Consider the following 24,362-nt stretch of genomic DNA (forward strand, 5'->3'; position numbering starts at 1 on the left):
AAAGAAGGAAGCCTGATAGCATTCAAGATAAGCTCCCCCCCCCTTTTTTTAAGATGGCTTTTTCATTGATACAAATGCAGAATCAATTCCTCTTTAGTCTTTCCCAGGCTATGTACTATAGCTCCTCTCCAAAACCACAAGATCACATGTCATTAGGGTTGAATTGCTCACAGTTGCCTGGGAAATAGGCTGTATATTCAGCAGGAGGGGGCACTTCCTTCTATGATGGAACATCAACAGTCAGCAGACCTAGTGGCTGTCATCCTTTGTGAGCAGGCACAGCTGATCATAGGACAGCGCAATTGTTTGCCTTTAGATAGTTCTGAGCAACAACAATTAAGTAGTATAAAGCTGAATAGAAGCTGTGTATAAGCCAATATAATAAATTAAAATTTCCTAGGTTCAATCTGTTAAACTAAAGCTTAGGGAGAACACAGACAGTCTTATGTGGCATCATTACTATAACCATGCTTTTGGTTCTCAATGTGTATATGTAGGTGATAAAGATGCAGCAAATACATAATCAAAAATCATCAAATTGATGTTTACAGCAACCAGTACAAAACGACTAAGAAATCCCTTTTAAAACAATGATGCTCCAGCAGATTTTTACACAGAGGGTCTCTCTGTCCTTTTTATGGATGAATATCCTGTTAGCTGTTTTTACTACAGACCTGTGACCAATACCAGTATACATAAAAGTTAACAAACATTTATATGCTTGCATCCTAATTTTTAACAGGCCAGGTTTACATACTACTTATCTCTGGGGGTATTTAAGAGCCAGCCTTGCCTTAGCTAAATTCTACTTTGTGTGACTTACTGTCTCCTAAACCTTGGTAAATTTTTTTTTTTTTCTGTACCAATTCTATTCTTTTCCATCATGCTTGGTAGTGGAACGCTGCCCTGCACATGAAATGCCAGTTACAACCTCCAAAGTGCAGAACTTCTAGAAGATGCTTGAGAAAAGGGTTCTGCCACTTTGACAACCAGCTTAGGCCTTGGGAGCTTTCCCCAAGGGCCTCGTGTATTAAGAATAAACCAGAGCCCCTTCTCTAAAACCAGGAATAAGCTTGGATGAGCTGGTAATCGTCTGGGGCTAGGGCCTTTGGGGAGGGGTTTCTTCAGATCCTGAGAACCCAACTCTTACTATGCATGTGGTTGTGGTTATCAGTCCCAATACCACTGTGGTCTTCATTTATAATGTTCTTGAGATTCCCTGCTTTCCTCTTGTGTTACATTTTCTGATTAGACTCCTTCTGAGAGTATAATTCTTTTAAAAAACGAACCCATTGGTTTATTACAAGGAGATCTGTTGTTTCATTTGATGTAAATCTCCAATCAATTTGGGATAGGGCTGTGCTTCTGGTGAGAGCCAGGGCTGAACACCACTGTGCTGTTCAGCTTTCTAGGTCTGTCCCCAAGTGAACTAAGCCTGTCACTCAAGTCTCGCTAGCCAATCGGGGTTTCCAGAGGACCGGCCAGTCAGATAGGAGGGTTCTTCCGGGAGCAACGAGTCTGGGGCAGACCCTATGCTGAGGATGTCTGAAGTTGGGTCCTATGCAGCGCCTCCGCTACAGAGAGCGTGCAGCTTCACTATGGTGAGTGCCAGTTTTCTGTCCCCAGATGGGGAGGTGTATCTTGCCATATGGAATGAGTGGCCACTGTCCCCAGAGTGGGTGGAGTGGCCGGCTGAGCCGCGGGAACGGGTGTGGTGGCTCCTCCTCAGGCTGGGTGGGACCAGCGGCCAGACGCAAGAGTTTAGCTTGTCCTGCAAGGTCCGTGGAACCTCCGGTGCTGCGCGGCAGACTCTAAATACTTCACTCTTCAGGCTGAGTCCGTGCAGAGCATTGGCAGAGGCGCTGTGCTTAGAGGTATCTTTGTTGTTTACGTCATCGTGAAATGCCAGCGCCTGCAGTGCTTGTACTGTCTCTGTGGAAAACAGATTTGCCAAACTCGGGGAGCCCTGGTCTCTCTAATATTTAACTGAAGTTATGCACTTATAACATTAACATTTAGGGTTAGGATCTGTCTGAAGATAATTTTGTGAGGCTTGTGTTATCTTCTCCGTAAAGTTGCACTCCACTCACAAAGTGTGATGTAGAAGAGTAGAATTGACTGTAATAGAATTGATGGTATAAAGATTTCTCAATTCTTAGGAGACATTAAGTCACACAAAGTAGAATTTAGCTAAGGGAGAGCTACCTCCCGAATACCCCAAAGGCAAGTAGTATGGTAACCATGCCTGTTAGAGATTAGTATGGTAAGCAGTAAATGTTCACCAGGATTAACCAGTCATTAAACATTTCCCTAACAAAGGAGATCAACCCAGCTTTACCACCAGCCAAAAGGAACACCCCCCCCCCACCTACCCAAAGAACATGCTGCTCAAAGGGCAATTACAGAGTCACAACCACTTTTAAGTCTAGGTGTGCCATAAAGATGCATTAATTCTAGAACAGCTGTATCTCCAGTCTTTTTGAAAATTTATTTTGAATTGAGGCCTCTGATGTTGATAGAGGTGAACTTGAACCCTGCTTGTAGCCCCACAGGGCATTCATTGCCCTTGATATACTCCTGACTAGCCACACTAAATTCCTAGATTACAAGTCTGTAGCGCCACAGAGTTCTGAAATGACCAGTCTGAGTCACACAGTGGACTGTTCATTGCAGTAACAGGAAAAGGGTTTGCGTGTGGAGCATGGCTTCTCCCGTCAGACCAGAAGAGGAGAAGCAGTGTACTGTGTACACGGCAGGGGAAGCAGACTAGACAATAGCTAGATCAGAGACTGAAGTTTGAGGCAGTGAGCTGCAGGGGTGTCCACTACAAAGAAGGACCTGATGGGACAGGGTGAGTGACTTTCTGTTTATGGTCTGTCTTTATTCACATGGAAAGAGTACATGCTGGAAAAATAAGACAGACAGACAGAACTGGTGGGAATACAGTTTAGGGAGGGTAGCTTGAACTACTGAGTATTCCGTTTCCAATTAGGGAACTCTCCTGTGTAGGTATGTGTAATCCTGGTTGACACAGTTAAGTCAATTTGGAGGTTTGAGATACAGACCATTGACTGTAAATATGTGCCAGTTTACAACACTCAGCGACTAACATTTTACAATGCGATATTAATGTCATTTTCTGTACTAGGGAATTTCCTACTCTGTTTCAAAGCCAGTATAACTAAGTGTTCCTCCAATTGATTTTATCATTTTAAAAAGTCAATTATTCATATATTTTTTAAAAAAAATCATCTTATTCAAATGTATTAATTTAAACTCTATTTGTTTCTGTTTTCCAATATTTCCTTGTCATTAAGAACTTCATTACATTATTTTCTTAGGTGTTATTTATTATTTACCTCGGTTTAGAGCAGTGGTTCTCAACCTGATGGGTCAAGTCTCCCTTTAGGGGGGTCAAATAACCTTATTACAGGAATGGCCTAAGACCATCAGAATATACATTATAACAGTAGCAAAATTAGTTATGAAGTAGCAGTGAAAATAATGTTATAGTTGGGGAGGATCATCACAATGTGAGGAACTGTATTAAAGGGTCACAACATGAAGAAGGTTGAGATCCAGTAGATCATCGTCTCCTGTAGCTCAGGCTTGCCTCACATAATGTAATTGAGAATTGCTTTGAACATTTAATCCTGCCTCTGGTGCCTGAGGCTGGGAAGGCAGTCCTGCTGCTCCTTCCAGGCTGGGCTTTAATTGGTCTGTGAGAATTAAAAATAGACCAGTGAATGAGTGTCCTCCAATCTCTCTGAATTTCATTGGGGGACCTGGGTAAGAATTGAGTTCATCGATCAATTGAAAAGCAGGTATTTTCACAGCATGGAAAGGTATGGTCAAGGAAGGTGAAAGCTTTCCTGCTGTGACAGTAGTTGACATTAGCTATGAGTAGGGAGGGTATGAATTTTAGATGATTGGTAAATGTTTTGACTAGCCATTTCTCAGTTTCACAGAACAGAATCTGGATAAAGAACTGAACTTTCCTAAAACCAAATTAATGTAGTTATGGTACTTCAACCAAAATAAAAGAACTGGACAAAATGGTGACTCCTTGACTAATATGACTGTGTTTTAAAGGTTTAAGATATGCACCTGAGAACAATGGTTTCAATAATACTTGGTGTGCTCTAATACAAACCCCTAGTCTCTGAAGCACATGGCCATAAAGCCTGCTTCAACTTTTGGGGTGGGGTTTACATCATTTCCACCATTTCTTTCCTGCCTACAAGCCCTCACATTATTTTCTAATCCATAGCTTCTTTTCATTTAACAAGAGTTACTGCTTGTATGTGACCTGTGTTCAGATGCAGTACTTCTCCTGCTAAGAAGCAAAGGGTTGGCTGCACTGGACACTGAGTATGTAATGCACCCAAAGGACCCTGTGCTTTGGAAGAGGAGCAGGAAGATCTCTGGGAGAATGGGAGATTCTACTAAACTACAAATTTCACAGACTAGGGCCCTGTAAGGGCAGTGCTAGGAAGGCCTGTGATGTCCTAGAGTCATTTAATCTTTGCTTACCTAGTAGGGTAACCTATAATGTCCAGAGGCCCAGCTGGGTGGTCCTAGCTAATGAGAGACTCTGGAAGGATTAACATCAGGAGCACCAGGTTCTTTCCAGGATTCTCCTCTGCTTCTACCATAGGGACTTGTGAGGAAGACAACAAACCATGCCTGGTGAGTGTGGGGGACGGTGTTCCCATATCAGGAAGATCAGTTTGGCTGAACTGTCAGAGTCTGAGCTGCTGGGACTGGGATGGACAAATGACCAGACTATGGTTCTATTGGTCCCTGTGGTGACCTAGGCAGTGGCCCTTGGTCTCTGAGCTACATTGAGTGTAGATTCCCTGGGGAGGGGGACCTTTGGCAATACATGATTAAAATGCTTTTACCTTTCTGCTACGGTCAGCCCCCATGATCAGTGATCAGTGAATTCAGTTCCAGGGGATAAAAGGAGGTCCGAACAACAGAGATGTCTCAAGTTTGCATGGTTTGGGACTGTTGCATAGGACATATGCTGCAGTATGTGCCATAGTCCATGTGGCAGGAAGCAGATATTAAATTGTTCTTGTACATTGTTTTGTGATTCACCATCACTGGTACTGGGTTTTCCTGAAACCACAAGGGAGCATCAAAAGCTGCAGAGCCATACAGGATCTGCAGGAGATTGCCACGGACCCCCCAACTGGGTATAGGGGTCCCTGGGATGAGGGTAAGGATTCAGAGGTGACAAACAGAAACAAACACAGAGGCAGTTTGAATCCGAGTGTATTTTGCAGCTTTCACGCAAGGCCTTTTATAATAAAACAAATATCTTTTAAGTTTGTGTTCAGTGAATCCATACCCAGATGGCATCATTGTTACTAGGCATAGTAACACACAACTTATCCAACAGTAAATCAGAAAATCATTCAAGGCTAAATGACCGCCAGTTCTAACATCAGGTTAATACATACAGAAAATATATCTGCCAGAGGAATCATAGCAATATCCTGTGATCTACATTGTTTTGACCATTCTGATTAATAATTGTATATTTTCATGCCTGAGATTTATTTTCCTGCATTTATTTGTCTACTAGTAATTGAAATACTTAATGCATAACTAAAGGACCTGGAAATTGAATGTAATGAGCACAGTAAACAAAAAGAAAGAAAAAAGAAAGGAAACCCAGCATTTTAGACATGTAAAAACAGTTTATTCATGAACCCCACTACAACCAAGTCTGTATCTGACAACAAGAACCCAGTAACATCAGTTACTTTAAATAACCAGACACAGTCCCAGAACCCTAAACAGAGACCAAGAGCAATGTCTGTTCTGCATATCTGGGGAGACAAAACCTTGATCTTCCCAGCAGCTAGAGCATCTTCCCCAGATTCCTGAGTCTTGAAATGGAGACATCTATTAGAAACTGGATCTGACCTTCAGCTAAGAAATGTCACACAGGTAAGCAACCTTGAGGAAACAGACTTAGGATCTTAGTTAGGAATTTAGGGTGTGAACCTTGTGTAATGACCATCCACATAATAAATACAATGTGTGCTACACTAACTATGCATATCTACCTTCTTGCTCATGAAAGTTAGGATCACTTAGAAAACATTTTCTTTCCTATGATTGATGATTGGATGTAAGACAGTATTAGAATGAGGAAAGGAAACCTTCTCCAAAGCAAATGCAAGATCATAGATTTTTACAGAAATCATGTATGATTTATATTATGCAATTAAATCAACTTTTTTGCACTAATTGCTTTATACATCATAAGAACATTTGAAAACAAATTCATTTTGAAAACAAATTTGGTTTTGGTTTTCAGAGACAGGATTTCTGTGTAGCTTTGGAGCTTGTCCTGGAACTTACTCTGTAGACCAGGCTGGCTTCAAACTAACAGAAATCCACCTGCTTCTGCCTCCTGAGTGCTGGGATAAAGGTGTGTACCACCACCAACCAGTTTATCCCCATTTTTTTATGTGTATGTTTGTGTGTTCAAGAGAATGTCTTCCATATGTGTACAGGTGACAAACCAGAAAAGACGGTGTCAGATCCCCTGTACCTGGAGAGGCAGGTGGCTATGAGCCTACTAACTTGGGTGCTTGGATCTGAACTCAGGTCATGCCCAAGAAGAATATATGCTGAGACACTGGCCAAGACCTTTTTTTCCTTTTTATCCAACACATTAACAGTCTTTCCCAGATTAAAAACAAAAAAAACCTGGATAAATAAAGTAAATGATCCTTGGAACATGATGCATCAATATTAAGAGGTTATATATGGTCAATTTGCACCATAAATTGAATACAATCCAAAGACAATGCCCAACACTTCACAACAAAGCTGATTCCAAAACTCCATGAAAAGTAGAAACAGAGTGTTCAATGAGATTATGAAAAAGCAGTACACACACTGACACAATGAGCCTTCTGTATTTACCAGCTCTAATAATAAAGAATGTGTACAATATTTGTAAAAGAATAAAGGGGATAGAGAGAAAATGCCAAGAAAAATGCAGGACATATAGTCAAATTTTAAGTAAAAGGCCAAAGGAAATTCAGAGAGGAAAACTGTGACCTTGACCAATGTTAACCAGCTTCCTAAGGTTCTACACGTATAGAAATTAAATAATCACAGACTTCAAAACTCCCACAAAATTAATTCAAGGTAACCCTTAAACTGCTGTTTCTGATGCTCCCGCTACTTCTTCTAGAGTAGCCCCATGTTCTGGAACTTTCTCTGCAAAAGGAGGTGGTCTCCTGCCACACCAAATCCAGTAGATTCTCTGTGACAAGTTCCACAGACTGAGACAATAACTTCAAAAGAAGGAAACAGTTGTAGATCTCTCAGCCAGAGAAAAATATTGAGCCATAGATCTCATGGTAATTTCTATGCTTCTATTCTTTTCTCATATTAATGAAATGTTCCTGAAAGCCTTTGATGACATTTCAAACAAAAGGAATAAATGCAAAACCATCTTCTGAGACATAGTCATTGACTATGATCTAATCTCCAGAAAAAAACAGCACTTTTCAATCATTAACATAAGTAAATAGTAATAATACTGATAAAAACTTTCCAAACAATAAAATTTCATATGGCTGTATATGTGTAATTGAGAGTGGGTTTAAATGTTTGGTAAAGAAAGCTTTTTAATAAGAAAGAGTCAAAATAGCTGTATTTCAAATACTCACAAGAACTAGATAACAGATATCAAACAATTGTGAACTAGGTAACAGATGTCAAACAATAACTGACCATAAACATGTATTAACCTGATGTTAGAACTGGCGGTCATTTAGCCTTGAATGATTTTCTGATTTACTGTTGGATAAGTTGTGTGTTACTATGCCTAGTAACAATGATGCCATCTGGGTATGGATTCACTGAACACAAACTTAAAAGATATTTGTTTTATTATAAAAGGCCTTGCGTGAAAGCTGCAAAATACACTCGGATTCAAACTGCCTCTGTGTTTGTTTCTGTTTGTCACCTCTGAATCCTTACCCTCATCCCAGGGACCCCTATACCCAGTTGGGGGGTCCGTGGCAATCTCCTGCAGATCCTGTTATGGCTCTGCAGCTTTTGATGCTCCCTTGTGGTTTCAGGAAAACCCAGTACCAGTGATGGTGAATCACAAAACAATGTACAAGAACAATTTAATATCTGCTTCCTGCCACATGGACTATGGCACATACTGCAGCATATGTCCTATGCAACAGTCCCAAACCATGCAAACTTGAGACATGCTCTGTTGCTTGAGACATATTGCTATGATTCCTCTGGCAGATATATTTTCCCAAATTTATATTTTCTCCAGGTTTGGTATGTACCAAGTTGAAAGTACATTCAGAAATAAAGGAAATGCAACAATTTTCAAATCTGTAAAGGAGACATAGCAGGGTTTGAGCTGTAGGACTCTGAGCTAAGCAAATCATAGTGGAGCATTGTATTAATTTGATCACTGTCAAGTATGAAAATGTGGACAATGGCCATGGGCTAGGTATTTCTTCTTTTATTAAGAAAAAGAGTGAACAGGAATCCAGGAAGCTTCATAATTAGCTTCCAGTATTGTTTCTCATTATTTTGTATGTTAATATTATGAGAAAGCAAATGGTGACTATAAAGTAGATGAGTCTCCAGAGACATCCATCTATGGTATATAATCAATGTATATAGACTCTCTTCTGGCAAAAATGACAGTACTGTAATAAAGCAGAACCAAGAATACAATATTTGTGGCCTGAGGTGTCATCATGGAGATGAAACATTTTTTAAAGAATTTTTTGAAATAACAGTTTCGCTGGTTTGTTTCTTTTGGTAGTCTCTGGAGCTCATTATCGTAGTTCCTCTTAAAATGAAGTTTATTAAATAAGCACAAAATAATAAGGAGTTTATGTTCCAAATGGGCCAATATGAAGTTTACAAAAAGTTCAAGCACTGCTTCATCCAGTGGAATCATATCTGGGTGGGGAGGCAGGTATAGTCAAATGTAAACATCCTATTAGTCACATCAAATAAAGAACTTTTTTAAAAAATATTTCCTCCCTCTCTTCAACAGGATTCCTGGGTCATAGTTGGCTGTGGATCTCTGAATCTGTTTCCTTCAGTTACTGGGTGAAGACTCTCTGATGACAGTTAGGGGAGTCACGTATTTTGCTTACAGGAGATGGCCAGTTCAGCCACCCTTTCCACTATTGCTAGGTTTGTAAAGAACAGATTTTTTTTTCCTTTTGTTTTTGTTTGTTTTTAAAAATACTTTTATCGAGCATTGAATCTAGGTTGACATGATTTTTTTTTCTTTTATTACTTTAAAGTCACTCCATTTTTTTTTTAAAAGAACAGTTTTTAAGCTTGCTTACTTTGTGGCCATAAGCAATTGTGTTTGCTTCGAGTATCACTGATAAATGTTGGACTCTGTCTAACTGTCCTCCTAGGGTTTCAAGATCCCTAGCAATCTCACATTGACTGTGATTGTGGCTGTTAAAAGAAAGAACAGTGAAATTTTCATTAATGGCTTCCCTAGCAAGTCATCTTTGGTTTCATTATTATGTAGGGTACCTGAGTCAAAGTCATGCTACTATTCTAGCATTAGGCTGGAGATCTTGGACATATTTACCTCTCTTATAGGTATACTAGCTATATCGATACTAGCTATAACTCTAGTAGCATTGTGTATAGTCAGACGATCAGGTTTTACAGAATAAAAAGAGTGGAGTTCAAAATATCCCTGGTGATGTTATAGTTTCAATTGTGAGAGTGAAGGCCTCCATCGAGCATGCAGTAAAGACTCTACTGCCAAGGTCTGTGAGTTGGTTTGTATATACCTAAGGGTCCATTTCTGACATTTGGAGCTCACTGGGCAGAGGGTGGGTGATCACAAAGATGTTGGTCCCAAGTGAGATGGTATGTTTCTCTGGTCAGCGGATGCCCTCTGTATTAGTCCAACTAGTCCATAGGAAAGAATGAATGGGTACTACAAATCCATCCCCATGTTTCCTAGGCAGTGTGTGTGTGTAATAGCTGGTACTGCATTGTTGGTATAGTCTAAGAGTAAATGTATTTTACAGAATTCATGTTCATACCAAGAGGCTTGCCTTGTGTCTAGGAGAGACTTATAGATTGCTGTTTTTGTTCCAAATGCTGCAGAAAAGGACCAAGATAGATCTTTACACTCATTGAAAAGTGGGTCTTGCTTAATACATTGCTTGGATACATCCATTTGTCTGTTCCTCTGAATAAGTTGTAGGAGATAATTTTGAGAGAGCTGGTCAGCTACAGCTAGTCTCTTCAAATTTTCAGTTGTATATTTGTTAGTATCTGCCAATGATTGCTCTAATACATTTAGTTCCAGAAGAAGGCCTGTAGTAGCTAGTCAGTCAAATAAGGCGTTAGTAGCTAGTGTTTGTTCTTTGGTAAGATTTCTGATGTCTATTGTATCTGCAGTGATGTTCCACCCCCCCACCACAAAAAAGGAAAAAGATGCTTTGCCAGCTTTGAGTAAGGAGCCAACATCTCCAGCAACCATAAATTATAGAATTATAGGGGTTTTCTTGCAGTAAACCTATTTCCTGGGGAGTAGAAGAAGACTGGTATTCCCCTAAATTCAGGCTCAGAGCAGAATTCTTTAGTTGGGAGCCATGATTTGAGGTTGGAGGTATGCACAACCTTCTGGACCCTAGGTATAATTATGTCTTGCATGTAGACTAAGAGTTAGGACTCGCCAGTAACCATCAGTGGGGAAAGAGGGGTATTGACAATGACACTTTGTGAAGAATTTACTTTTCTAATTCCATCCTCCTCTATCAATAATGCCTGATGTTAGGCTGCCTTCTTTAATTTCACAGGATTTCCCCATTATGGTGAAGACGTGTCTCTTACCAAATTGGGATCCTTTGTGCAGATTCCTGTACGTGATATATTGAGTATAGTCTTATGGACTTTGTAAAGTCTCCAGTGCTTTATTACTCGAACAGAGGTAGTGGAAGAATTATGTAGAAATAATAGGGAGGTCCTGAATGTGTATATTTCCTGGGTTCCAGTTTGGTAAAATTGATAGCTGCAGTTTTCCATCTCTATCAGTTTCTGTTGTCTGCATTTGTTTATGTGATAACTTGGCACAATGGAGTCATTGGATCTAAGGCATCTTCTGGTTGGAAATTATATCATGTCTACTCTTGGGTTGATGTGATCAGTTTGGTAGCCAGCATAAGTTCATGCTGGAATTTCAACAGTCTGGGAACTAATGTTCCATATTTGGGGAGGAAAGAAGTGTGTGGTGTTCCTGCCATGTATATCCAGACATATTGGGAAGTCTGTTCTTTCATTGTCATGGAGTGACTGTTTTGTATAACAGCTATAAAATTTTTCATTTGCCAAGCAGATTTTTTTGTTTTCCTTTTTCTTTTTGCTTATAAAGATGGAGGCCTGAGTCAGTCCTGCGCTGGCTTCCCAGCTATCAGTCTGGGGGCCCATTAGCTCCTTCTTGTTTATGTCAGCTGTCTCTATGTGTTTTTGCAGCCTGGTCTTGTCCTCTCCATCTGTATCTCGATTCTAGTTAGACTCAGTGTTTAGTTATGGCTGTTTGCTCTTGTTTCCAACAGGTATTAGATGAGGGCTCCATGGATAAGTTAGTTGTTGATCTCACTATCCAGGTAGGGCATTTATGGTAGCCTTTCCACGGAAGCTCAAACTGTTAGTGTGTTGCAGTCTTGTAGTTCTCTAGACCTTTCTTTGGGTTCAGTTTTCTCTTCAAACCAATATTGGCTCCCTCTTTTATGTTCTCTCTCTCTCTCTCTCTCTCTCTCTCTCTCTCTCTCTTTCCTGTCTTCTATTCCTAACCAGGCTCAACCTTCCTGGTCGCACATGTCTTCCTTTCCTCCCCCTCGTTTTCTCCTACTTCTCTCTCCATTCACTGCCCCCCCCACTTCCCCTGTGCTCTGGGGGACTTGTCCCTTCCCAGTTCTGTGAGGGACTTTATATGAATCTCTTAGAATACACCTTGTATCCTAGTTCCTCTGGTGGTGTGAATTATAGGCTGGTGATCCTTTGCTCTAGGTCTAAAATCCATATATGAGTGAGTACATACCATGTTCCTATTTTTGTGACTGGGTTACCTCATTCAGGATGGTTTCTTCAAGTGCCATCCACTTGCCTGCAAATTTCAAGATACCATTATTTTTGTCTGCAGAGTAGTATTCCATTGTGTAGATGTGCCACATCTTCTTTATCCATTCTTCAATTGAGGGGCATCTAGGTTGCTTCCAGGTTCTTGCTATTACAACCAGTGCTGCTATGAACATAGGTGAACAGATGTCTTTGTGGCATGGATGTGGATCATTTGGGTATATGCCTAAGAGCAGGATTGCTGGGTTCTGTGGTAAACTAATTCCCATTTTCCTGAGGAACCGCCATACTGATCTCCAGAGTGGCTGTACGAGTTTGCACTCCCACCAGCAGTGGAGGAGTGTTCCCCTTTCTCCACATCCTCTCCAGCATGAGTCATCATTGGTGTTTCTAATTTTAGCCATTCTGGCAGGGGTAAGATGGTATCTCAAAGTTGTTTTGATTTGCATTTCCCTGAAAGCTAAGGATGTTGAGCACTTTTCTTAAGTGTCTTTCAGCCTTTTTGATTTCCTCTATTGAGAATTCTTTCTTCAGTTCTGTACCACATTTTTAAATAGGGTTATTTGGTGTTTTGATGACTAGTTTCTTGAGTCCTTTGTTTATTTTGGAGATCAGCCCTTTGTCAGATGTAGGATTGGTGAAAATCTTTTCCCAGTCTGTGGGCTGCTGTTTGGTCTTGTCTACTGTGTCCTATGCCTTACAGAAGCTTCTAAGTTTGCATAGGTCCCATTTAATAATTGTTGCTCTCACAATGTCTTTGCCCCTGGAGTTATGTTCAGGAAGCAGTCTCCTATACCAATTTGTTCAAGGGTATCTCCCAGTTTCTCAATGTGGCTGGATTGATGTTGAGGTCTTTGATCCATTTGGACTTGAGTTTTGTGCATGGCAACAGACATGGGTCTATCTGTAGTCTTCTACACACCCTCATCCAATTGTGCCAGCACCATTTGTTGAAGATGCTTTCCTCAACCCCATTGTATAATTTTAGCTGTTTTGTCGAAAATCAGGTGTTCATAAGTGTGTGGGTTAATATCAGGATTTTCAATTCGATTCCATTGGTCTACCTCTCTATTTTTGTGCCAATACCAGGCTGTTTTCAGAACTATAGCTCTGTAGTAGAGATTAAAGTCAGGAATGGTGATGCCTCCTGAAGTTCCTTTATTGTATAGAGTTGTTTTGGCTACCCTGGGTCTTTTATTTTTCCATATAAAATTGTGTATTATCCTTTCAAGGTCGGTGAAGAATTGTGCTTGGATTTTAATGGGGATTGCGTTGAATCTGTAGATTGCTTTTGGCAAGATTGCCATTTTTACTATGTTTATCTTACCTATCCAAGAACATGGGAGATCTTTCCATTTTCTGGTATCTTTAATTTCTTTCTTTAGAGCCACAAAGTTCTTGTTATATAGGTCTTTTACTTGTTAGGTAAGTGTTACACCAAGATACGTTATGTTGCTTGTGGCTATTGTATTGGGTGATGTTTCTCTGATTTCTTTCTCTGTCTCTTTGTCGTCTGAAAAAAGTAGGGCTACTGATGTTTTTGAGTTTATCTTGTATCCTGCTAGTTTGCTGAAGGTGTTTATCAGCTGTAGGAGTTCCCTGGTAGAGTTTATTGGGTCGCTTATGTAAACTATCATATCATCTGCCAATAGAGATAGTTTGACTTCTTCTTTTCCAATTTGGATCCCCTTGATCTCCTTTTGTTGCCTTATAGCTTTAGCTAGAACTACAAGTACAATATTGAAGAGATATTGAGAGAGAGGGCAGCCTTGTCTTGTTCCTGATTTTAGAGGAATTGGCTTAAGTTTCTCGCCATTCTCTCCATTGGCTGTTGGTTTGCTGTATATTGCTCTTATTATGTTTAGCTATGTTCTTGTTATCCCTGATGTCTCCAAGACCTTTATCATGAAATGGTGTTGAATTTTGTCGAAGGCTTTTTCAGCATCTAGGGAGATACGGTTTTTCTTTTTCAGTTTGTTTATATGGTGGATCACATTGATAGATTTTCCTATGTGAAACCATCCCTGCAATCCAAGGATGAAGCCTAGTTGGTCATGGTGGATGATTTCTCTGATGTATTCTTGAATTTGGTTTGCCAGTATTTTATTAAGTATTTTTGCATCGATGTTCCTCAGGCATATTGGTCTGTAGTTTTCTTTCTTAGTTGTGTCTTTGTGAGGCTTGGGTACCAAGGTTATTGTGGCCTCATGAAAAGATTTTGGCAATGAACCTTCTGTTTCTATTGTGTGGAACAATTTGAGGAGTATTGGTATTAGTTCTTCCTTGAATGTCTGGTAGAATTCTGCACTGAATCCATCTGGCCCTGGACTTTTTTTGGTTGGAAGGCTTTTGATGACTGCTTCTATTTCATTGTGAGTTATAGGTCTATTTAAGTTGTTTTTCTGTTCTTGATTTAATTTTGATAAGTGATAGTTATCCAGAAATTTGTCCATTTCCTTTGAATTTTCAATTTTTGTGGAAAGTATGACTTGAAAATTGTCTGTGTCCATTGTTATGTTCCCCTTTTCATTTCTGATTTTGTTAACTTGCATGTTGCCTTTCTGATTTTTTTGTTAGTTGGGATAAAGGTTTGTCTGTCTTGTTGATTTTTTCAAAAAAAAAAAAAAACAAAACAAAAAACAAACAAACCAAAAAAAAAAAAACAAAAAACAAAAAACAAAAAACAAAAACCAAAAAAACAAAACAACTCTTTGTTGCATTGACATTTTTGTATTGTTTTCTTGGTTTCTATTTTATTGATTTCAGCCCTCAAATTGATTATTTCCTGGCATCTACTTCTCCCAAGTGAGTTTGCTTCTTTTTGTTCTAAGGCCTTCAGTTGTGCTGTTAGTTCTCTAATGTGACTGTCCTCTATTTTCTTCATATGGGCACTTAGTGCAATGAACTTCCCTCGTAGCACTGCTTTCAAGGTGTCCCATAAGTTTAGGTATGTTTTGTCTTCATTCTCGTTGAATATTAGAAAGTCCTTAATTTCTTTCTTTCTTATTTGACCTAGGTGTTTCCATGAGTTTGTAGGTTTCCTGCTATTTTATTGTTGTTGAATTTTAATTTTTAAGCATTGTAGTAAGATAAGATACATGGGATTATTCCAATTCTCTTGTATCTGTTGAGGTTTGTTTTGTCACCTAGTATGTGGTCGATTTTAGAGAAGGTTCAATGTGGTGCAGAGAAGAAGTTATATTCTTTTGTGTTTGGATGGAATGTTCTATAGATATCTGTTAAAACCTATTGAGGCATTAATTCTGTTATTTCTTTTGTTTCTTTGTTAAGTTTCTGACTGGTGGTCCTTTCTAGTGGTGAGAGTGTGTGCTGAAGTCTTTTTCTATAAGTGTGTGCAGTTTTATGTGAGCTTTGAGTTTTAGTAGCATTTCTTTTACAAATGTTGGTGCCTTTGTATTTGGGGCATAGATGTTCAGAATTGAGATTTCTCCTAGATGAATACTAAATGACTGTCTTTTTATTTTTTGATTGATTTCGGTTTGAAGTCTAACTTTATAGATATTATGATAGTTGCACCTTCTTGCTTCTTGGGTTCATTTGATTAAAGATCTTTTCCAAGGTAATTACCATGAGGTAATGTCTGTCTTTGAAGCTTAGATGTGTTTATTGTATGCAGCAGAAGGATCTATTCTCTCTTCATATCCATTCTGTTAGCCTGTGTCTTTTTATATGTGAGTTAACAACATTAATGTTGAGGGAAAGTAAGGACCATTGATTGTTAATGCTTGTTTAAGTTTTGTTGTTTGAGGTGGTATTGTGGATATATTTGTCCTCCTTTTTCCCTTGGGTTCTGATGAAGTGGTTTTATCTATTGCCTATGTCTTTGTGAGTGTTGTTAATTTCCTTGGGTTGAAGTTTTTCTTTCAGAACTTTATGTAGGGCTGGATCTGTAGATACATATTGTGAAAAATCTGGCTTTTTCATTAAATATCTTGTTTTCTCTGTCTACAGTGATTGAGAGTTTTGCTAGGTATAGTAGCCTGGGCTGGCATGCATGGACTCTTAGTACTTGCAGAACATCTAGCCAGGATCTTCTGGCCTTGAGAGTTTCCATGGAGAGGTCAGGTGTAATTATAGGTCTTCCTTTATATATTAACTGGCTCTTTTACTTCTCTGTTATTAATATTCTTTCTTTGTTCCGCATGTTAAGTGTTTTGATCACTTTGTGTCAAGGGTTCTTTTTCTTTGGTTCAGTCTATTTGGTGTTCAATATGCTTCTTGTACTTTCATGGGCATGTCCTTCTTCAGATTGGGAAAGTTTTCTTCATGATTTTGTTGAATATGTTTTCTGCACCTTTGAGCTGGATTTTTCCCTTCTTCTATGCCTATTATTCTTAAGTTTGGTTTTTTTCACGGTGTTCCACCTTACCTGGATGTTTTGTGTTAAGAATTTGTTAGATTGTAGATTTTCTTTGGTTGATGAATCTATTTCCTCTAGTTTATCTTCAGTTCCTGAGATTCTCTCTTCCATCTCTTGTATTCTGTTTGTTTTGCTTGCATTTGTAGTGCCTGATCATTTGCTCAGTTTTTCTATCCAGCATTCTTTCAGTTTGTGTTTTCTTTATTGTCTGTATTTCAGTTTTTAAATCATGAACTGTTTCCTTCACCTGTTTAATTGTTTTTTGTTTGTTTGTGTCCTTTCTTGAAGAGATTTGTTTATTTCTTCCAATTTTTTTGTTTGTTGTTTCTTCCATTTCTTTAAGGGATTTTCTCACTCTTCTTTGAAGGCCTCTATCATTTTTATGACGATAATTTTTATGTCGTTTCCTTCTGCTTCATCTGATTTGGGGTGGTCTGGTCTAGTTGGTGTAGAGTCCTTAGATTCTGGTGGTGTCATGCTTGTCTGTTTATTGTTAGGTATTTTCTTGTATTCTGTCTTCCAATTGCTTCTTCCAGTAGAGGCAGGTGGTCTCTCTCTCTCTCTCTCTCTCTCTCTCTCTCTCTCTCTCTCTCTCTGTCCTTGGTCCTCCCCTGGTGGGCTTAGGTGGGACAGAAGATTGATATCTGTAGTTCTGTGTGGTCCATGCACTCTTGGAGGTCTTTCTCCTGGCAGGGGCGTGGAGATGGTGGTCAAAGATCAGGCTCCAGCAGAGGCCAGAGGATGGGTGTCAAAGATCCAGCATGCCAGGACTCTGGATGGTCTATCTCTGGGAGGGGCCAGGAACTCTCCAGGAGAGGTCCTGAAGTGGGGGTCATAGATCAGGCAGGTGGGGATTCAGGGTGGTCCTGCGAGGATAGTCAGGTCTAGTGTGCTCAGAGGAGTTCCAGGAAGTTCCCTGAAGGTGGTGGAATTGTTGGCTCTGCCCTCTGTCCCAGTGCTCAACCAGAGCAGTGCAACAGTTGGCAGGTTATGGCATAGGGTGGGTGGAGGGCAGGCTCTTTGTGGGTGGGGTTGTGTGGGTGTGTATCAGAGCACTCTCTCTGGGGACAAAATATGGGGTAGGGGGATTTGGGGCTAATCCACAGAGTTCCCAGGGAAGGGTGTGTGTGTGGGGGGATTCAACCCAAACTGATCCTAGCCTCACCTCTAGCAGAGGCCTGCCGATGGAGTTGAAAGATCCAGCAGGCAGGGACTCAGGATATTCCTGAGCTGATAGGCAGATCTGGCCTGGGCACAGCACTCTCCAGCTGAGGCCTCTCTCTCAGAGGCCCGGCAATCGGGGTCAAGGGTCCAGCAGCAGGGATTCAGGATGGCCCCGTGCTGATAGGATGATCTCTGGGAGGGCAGATCATCTTATTTCTAAGGTTCAGATTTCCTTTATTGTCTGTGTCCAGATTGTATTTCCTGTTTCAGGTACCATCCATGACTTCTATCTCCTTTAAATCTTGAGTATTTCTGTCCCTGTAAAACATTTATGGGAATTATTCTACCTTGTCAGGAAATATCTGGTGGCTGTTCCAAGTCTGACTTAGCTTCTTCTAAGGAAGAAGCTCTATTCACACTTTGTCTAATATTTAACGACAGCACACAATTTCAGTAGCTTTTCCCCCAAAGGATATCTTTGAGTTATAACTTGTTTTTAATCACCCCATTCCATCTTTCTGTATTTCCTGCTGCAGTTGTGTTATATACTAAATTGAAGACTCACTATATGTCCATAGTCTGGAACCACCTTTGGAATTTAGGACCTGTAAAATGTGTTCCTTGATGTAAATCAATAATTATTGGACAGCCATATTTGGCTACCCAACATCAGAATTGTTGCCAACAGGTCTGATCTATGACTTTCTCTAGCTATTCCAAGCCTGTGCTTACATCTACTAGGGTCCATGCATATAGGTCCCTGTGAGTGAGTATTCAAACATCCAATGAAATCTATTTGTAGTTTCTAATGAAATTGTTTTGAAGACCATGTTATAGCTGGAATTTGATGTCTCAATAGAGATTTAATATTGGATATAGGTAACAGACTCTAGTGGCCTATTTATAGGCCTGCCAGTATATCTTAAAGTTCACTTGATCACACCATTGGAAAAAAGCATGTGTGCCTACATGTCCCTGTGTTTTATGTAATCTTAGGATTTCTTCTTTATTAATTATGCTAATGTTCTCTGGTTTCTTAATTTTCCAGTCTTGGTTCCTTCTAGTAGTTACTCTCATAGGTTGTACTGATTTAATTTGGTTCTCCATTTTACCTTTCTCTCTCTCTTTTTTAATTCTTAGGAGTAAACTTTCAAGTTTGCCAACTGTGTGATCTATCACCCTTGATAATTTATACTGAATTTGTTGCTAAGGAAGTTTTAAAATTCTGGTCTTAATTGAACATGATGCTAATGTGTCTACTATTTCATTATTTTTTTACATGTCTTGTCTGTCTTTCCTGTGCGTGCTTTTATGTGGATTATGTTAATTTTGATATCTTTGCTATGTTTTGACATTTCAATCCATGCTTCCCTTGACCAAATGCCTTTGTCATTTATCTGCCTGATAGTAGTTTTCTATTTTTATGATGAAGGCAGTGATACCATTGCACATTTCATGAACTGGAGAAGATATAGATTTTCCTTTTGCCTTCCTTAGCTGTTGGTCTTATGCTATCAGTGTTGCTAATACATCAGAAGGTTGTCCTGGTTTAGTGGTTCCTACCTCAGTAATAGCTGTTCCATTCACCAGTCTGCAGATTGCTGCTTTCCATTCAGTTTAGGTTCCATCAGTGGTTCATTTGTTACACAAATGATGTGACCATTCTGTTGGTCCCCATTGTCCAATGGTTGCCTCTTTTGGGTGAGGGGGTGAATGTATAGGGATGGAGACTATTGGCAACTGAACTATTTCCTCAGTTCAAGAAAGTACAGAGCACTTTGCTACCACATTCATGTTATGAAGGAATTCAGATATGTACCTTTCCACTATGATACCATTCCTTCCTTGGCTGAGCCTGCAAAGGGTTCTGCCTGTGAGCAGCTCCAATTCAGCACCGAGCCAGTATCTAAATGCCTGTTGTCCCCAAAGGTTTTGTAACTCCACCGGTCACCCTCTTATATCAATGGAAGGCCCACAAATTCTTTCTGCCAGAGCTCAGGAGAATGACTACTTTTATCAAGCAGGAACTTTCCTCAAGCACATGAGGGAACGGAGGCCCTTATTCAAATGTCTGATGTTGGGAAATGAACTTATTCAGGGACCAGACACTCCATTACAATTTAAGAGCAATTTTCATTCCTCCAGAGGCATGATGCAGTGTAAGTACTGAGCTGTTCCCTAATTGCATTGTGTCTTAGTCTTAATATATGGGCCTGTTCACCTCATATGCTCCCAAAAAAGAAGAACCTGATATCTTACTCTTTTCCATTGTACTATACAATTCTGATTTATCTATACTTATTAACTGAATTCTTACCCATAATGGCCTCAGGCTGTGGATCTAGACTGTATGCTTTTTATCCTTAGGTCAGGTGTGTCCAGTTAGTAAATCTCAAGCTTTTCTATTCTTGGTGCAATTAGGAGGGGACAGTGGGGAGTCTTGTGTGCAGCCATCATGCTATATGGTTCCATGGATGCACAGAGCTTTTACAAAGAATTGTATACATCACCTGTCTTGTAGTTTTTCTCATTTTTTAAAAATGTCTCTAGCCAGGATTTCAGGGATCTCTCCCAATCAAATCTGTTCTCTATTAACTTGGAAGGAGTTTATAGCATTTCATTTTCTGTGGAAACAAAAGATAACCTCTTTCATGATATATTATTTATGATTTATTAAAGTATGCCTGAGGATTCAGAAAGAAAACAGCCTCAACCAATACAGATCAGACAGTGGTGACAATCACCTTTAATCCCAGCAGCCATAGAGTAAGGTGGTACACACCTTTAATCTGCGGACTCAGGATTCAGAGGTTAAACAGATCTCTCTTAGTTCAAGGCTCCACTGACTACATGGAATTGATCAGTTCTAAAAGAAACAGCTCACACAAAGGTGATCTCAGAACTTGGAATCATATTCCTTTAATCCCAGCAGTAGGGAGGTGGAAACAGGAGGATATGGAGTAGTTGGATGGAGAAAGGAATATAAGGGGGAGGAGACAGGAATTCAGAGCCTTTTGCCTCTGAGGATTCATGGGGACAGGATTGCTTTTTCAGCTGGGTAGAGGTAAGATCTACTGGCTTGGCTGCTTTGCTTCTCTGATTTTCAGCTTGAAGCTTGAACCCCAATATCAGTCTCTGAGTCTTTTATTTTTTGTGCTACACTTTCCCAACATAATACATTTTTAACTTATATTTTGAAGTCCCTTTCACAATGTATTGTCTTTCAGAAGCTTTTTTTTTTTTTTTTTTTTTTTTTTTTGCATTTAAAATTAAGAAGACAACATAAGATAATGTCAGAGAGAAGGCTGTGGTGTGTTTTTAGGGATTCTATGAAACCTAACAGAACTTCAGTCTTGGAATTTCCATTCCTATCCTCCTTTAACTAATATAATAAAATATATTTGGAGTATGTGGTAGATGCCTTTTTTTTTTTTTTTATGTTGAGCAATATCTTAGTCCTGAGTTTGTGGAACTTTAGTAAAATACATACTTTATTAGTTAAAATGAGACATTGTTTTTAGTAGATAGAAAAACTGCATGCTCCAGGCATGGTGGCACATCCTTTAATCCCAGCACTTGGGAGGCAGAGACAGGTGGATTTATGTTAGTTAGAGGCCAGCCTGATCGATAAAGCGAGTTCCAGGACACCCAGGGCTGTTTTACAGAGAAACCCTGACCCCTGACTTGAAAAACCACTCAATAAATAAAAAAATTACATGTTTACAAGAGTAAGTATTGTTTCAAAGAATTTTGAAGTTTCCACCCATATGTTTTTGTTTTGTTTTTTTAATCACATCAGTTCTGGAAATAGGTTCTCATCTGTACTAGAGTTTAAAGTCATTGATGGTGATGCCTACTGACATTCTTTTATTGTACAGGGTTGTTTGGCTATCCTGGATTTTTGTTTTTTCATAGAAAGTTGATTATTATCCTTTCAAGGTCGGTGAAGAACTGTGCTGGGATTTTAATGGGGACTGCATTGAATCTGTAGATTGCTTTTAGCAAGATTGCCATTTTTACTATGTTTATCCTACCAATGGAAGAGCATGGGAGATATTTCCATTTTCTGGTAACTTCTTTAATTTATTTCTTTAAAGACACAAAGTTCTTGCTATATAGGTTTTTCACTTGTTAGGTTAGGAGTTGTATCCGCAAGATATTTTATGTTGTTGTGGCAATTTTAAAGGGTGATTTCTTTCTCAGCCCTTTATCACCTGTATATAGTAGGGCTACTGAATTTTTTTTTTTTGAGTTAATTTTGTATCCTGCAAATTTGCTGAAGGTGTTTATCAGCTATAGGAGTTCCCTGGTAGAGTTTTTCAGATCACTTATGTAAACTGTCATATGATCTGCAAATAGTGACAGTTTGACTTCCTCTTTCCAATTTGCATCCCCTTGATCTCCTTTTGTTTTCTTATTGCTCTAGCTAGAACTTCAAGTTCAATATTGAAGAGATATGGAGAAAGTGGGCAGCCTTGTCTTGTTCCTTATTTTAGAGAAATCGACTTAAGCTTGTCTCCATTCAGTTTGATGTTGGCTGTTGGTTTACTGTATATTACATTTATTATGTTTAAGTATATTCCTGTTATCCCTGATCTCTCCAAGACCTTTATTATGAAAGGGTGTTGAATTTTGTCAAAGGCTTTTTCAGCATCTAGTGAGATGATCATGTAGGTTTGTTTATATGGTAGATCACGTTGATAGATTTGTGTATGATGAATCATCCCTGCATCCCTGGATTAAGCTCACTCAGTCATGGTGGATGATTTCTCTGATGTGTTCTTGGGTTGGATTTGCCAGTATTTTATTGAGTAGTTTTGCATCAAGGTTTATGAGGACTATCTGTCTGTAGTTCTCTTTCTTAGTTGTGTCTTTGTGTGGCTTGGGTACCAAGGTGATTGTGGCCTTGTAAAAAGAGTTTGGTAATAAATGTTCTGTTTCCATTGTATGGAACAATTTGAGGAGTTTTGGTATTAGCTCTTTGTTGAATTTCTAGTAGAATTCTGCACTGAAGCCATCTGGCCCCGGGATTTTTTTGGTTGGGAGGATTTTGATGACTGCTTCTATTTCATTAGGGGTTATAGGTCTATGTAAGTTGATTATCTCTTCTTGATTTAATTTTGGTAAGTGATAGTTATCCAGAAATTTGTGCATTTCCTTTGAATTTGCAAATTTTGTGGAGTACAGGTTTTCAAAGTATGACCTGAAAATTGTCTGGATTTCTTCAGTGTCCGTTGTTATGTCCCCCTTTTTGTTTCTAATTTTGTTAACTTGCATATTCTCTTTCTGCTTTTTGGTTAGGTTGGATAAAGGTTTGTCTATCTTTTTGATTTTCTTGACTAACCAACTCTTTGTTGCACTGATTTTTTTTTTTTTTGTATTGTTTTCCTGGTTTCTACTTTATTGATTTCAGCCTTCAAATTGATTATTTCCTGGGGTCCACTCCTCCGGGGTGAGTTTGCTTCTTTTTGTTCTAAGGCTTTCAGTTGTGCTGTTAATTCTGTAATGTGACTATCCTCCATGTTCTTCATATGGGCATTAGTGCAATGAACTTCCCTTGTAGGACTGCTTTCAAGGTGTCCCATAAGTTCGGTATGTTGTGTCCTCATTCTCGTTGAATTTTAGAAAGTCCTCAGTTTCTTTCTTTCTTTCTTCTTTGACCCAGGTATGGTACAATTGCACATTGTTCAGTTTCCATGAGTGTAGGGTTTCTGCGATTTGTGTTATTGCTGAATTCCAACTTTAAATCATGGTGGTCTGATAAGATACAGGAGACTATCCCAGTTTTTTGTTGTTGTTGTTGTTGTTTTTGTTTTTTTTGTATCTGTTGAGGTTTGTTATGTTGCCTAGTATGTGTTGATTTTAGAGAAGGTTCCTTGTGGAGCAGAGAAGAAGGTATATTCTTTTGTGTTTGGATGGAATGTTCTATAGATGCCTGTTAAACCCAATTGAGATATAACTTCTGTTATTTCTTTTGTTTCTTTGTTAAGTTTCTGTCTGGTGGCCCTGTCTAGTGGTGAGAGTAGGGTGTTGAAGTCTCCTTCTATGTGTGTGTGTGAGGTTTTATGTGAGCTTTGAGTTTTAGTAGCGTTTCTTTTATGAATGTTGGTGCCTTTGCATTTGGGGCATAGATGTTTAGAATTGAGACTTTGTGCTGATGGATTTCTTCTGTGATGAATACAAAATGACCATCTTCATCTGTTTTGATTTATTTTGGTTTGAAGTCAATCTTGTTAGATATTAAGATAGCCACACCTGGTTGTTTCTTGGGTACATTTGGGTGAAGATCTTTTCCCAACTCTTTACCCTGAGATAATGTCTGTCTTTGAAGCTTAGATGTGTTTCTTGTATCCATTCTGTTAGCCTGTGTCTTTTTATAGGTGAGTTAAGACCATTAATGTTGAGGGAAAATAAGGACCATTGATTGTTAATGATTGTTTTAGATTTTTTGTTGCCGGTGGAATTGTGAATATATTTGCTCTGCTTTACCCTTGGGTTCTGGTGAAGTGGGATTATCTATTGCCTATGTCTTTTGTGAGTGTAGTTAATTTCTTTGGTTTGGAGTTTTACTTCCAGAACTTTCTATAGGGCTGGATTTTTAGATATATATTGGGAAAATCTGGCTCTTTCATTAAATATCTTGTTTTCTTCATCTATAGTGATTGAGATTCTTGCTGTGTAT

General features: G+C 39.1%; 1 protein-coding gene across 2 annotated transcripts in view; it reads left to right on the top strand.

Annotated features, from left to right (window-relative positions):
• The first annotated feature begins 1,531 nt into the window (after positions 1-1,531).
• The window catches only part of LOC127216279 (zinc finger protein 431), a 44,765-nt gene continuing 21,934 nt past the window's right edge, over positions 1,532-24,362 (top strand). For both annotated transcript variants that reach the window (XM_051176889.1, XM_051176888.1), the window contains exon 1: positions 1,532-1,601. In XM_051176889.1, the coding sequence (XP_051032846.1) occupies positions 1,533-1,601 (69 nt within the window). In that variant the 5' untranslated portion in view covers position 1,532. The remainder of the gene's footprint in view (positions 1,602-24,362) is intronic.

Source organism: Phodopus roborovskii, unplaced genomic scaffold, assembly GCF_943737965.1.
Source record: "Phodopus roborovskii unplaced genomic scaffold, PHOROB, whole genome shotgun sequence".
In the NCBI taxonomy this organism is placed as follows: domain Eukaryota; kingdom Metazoa; phylum Chordata; class Mammalia; order Rodentia; family Cricetidae; genus Phodopus; species Phodopus roborovskii.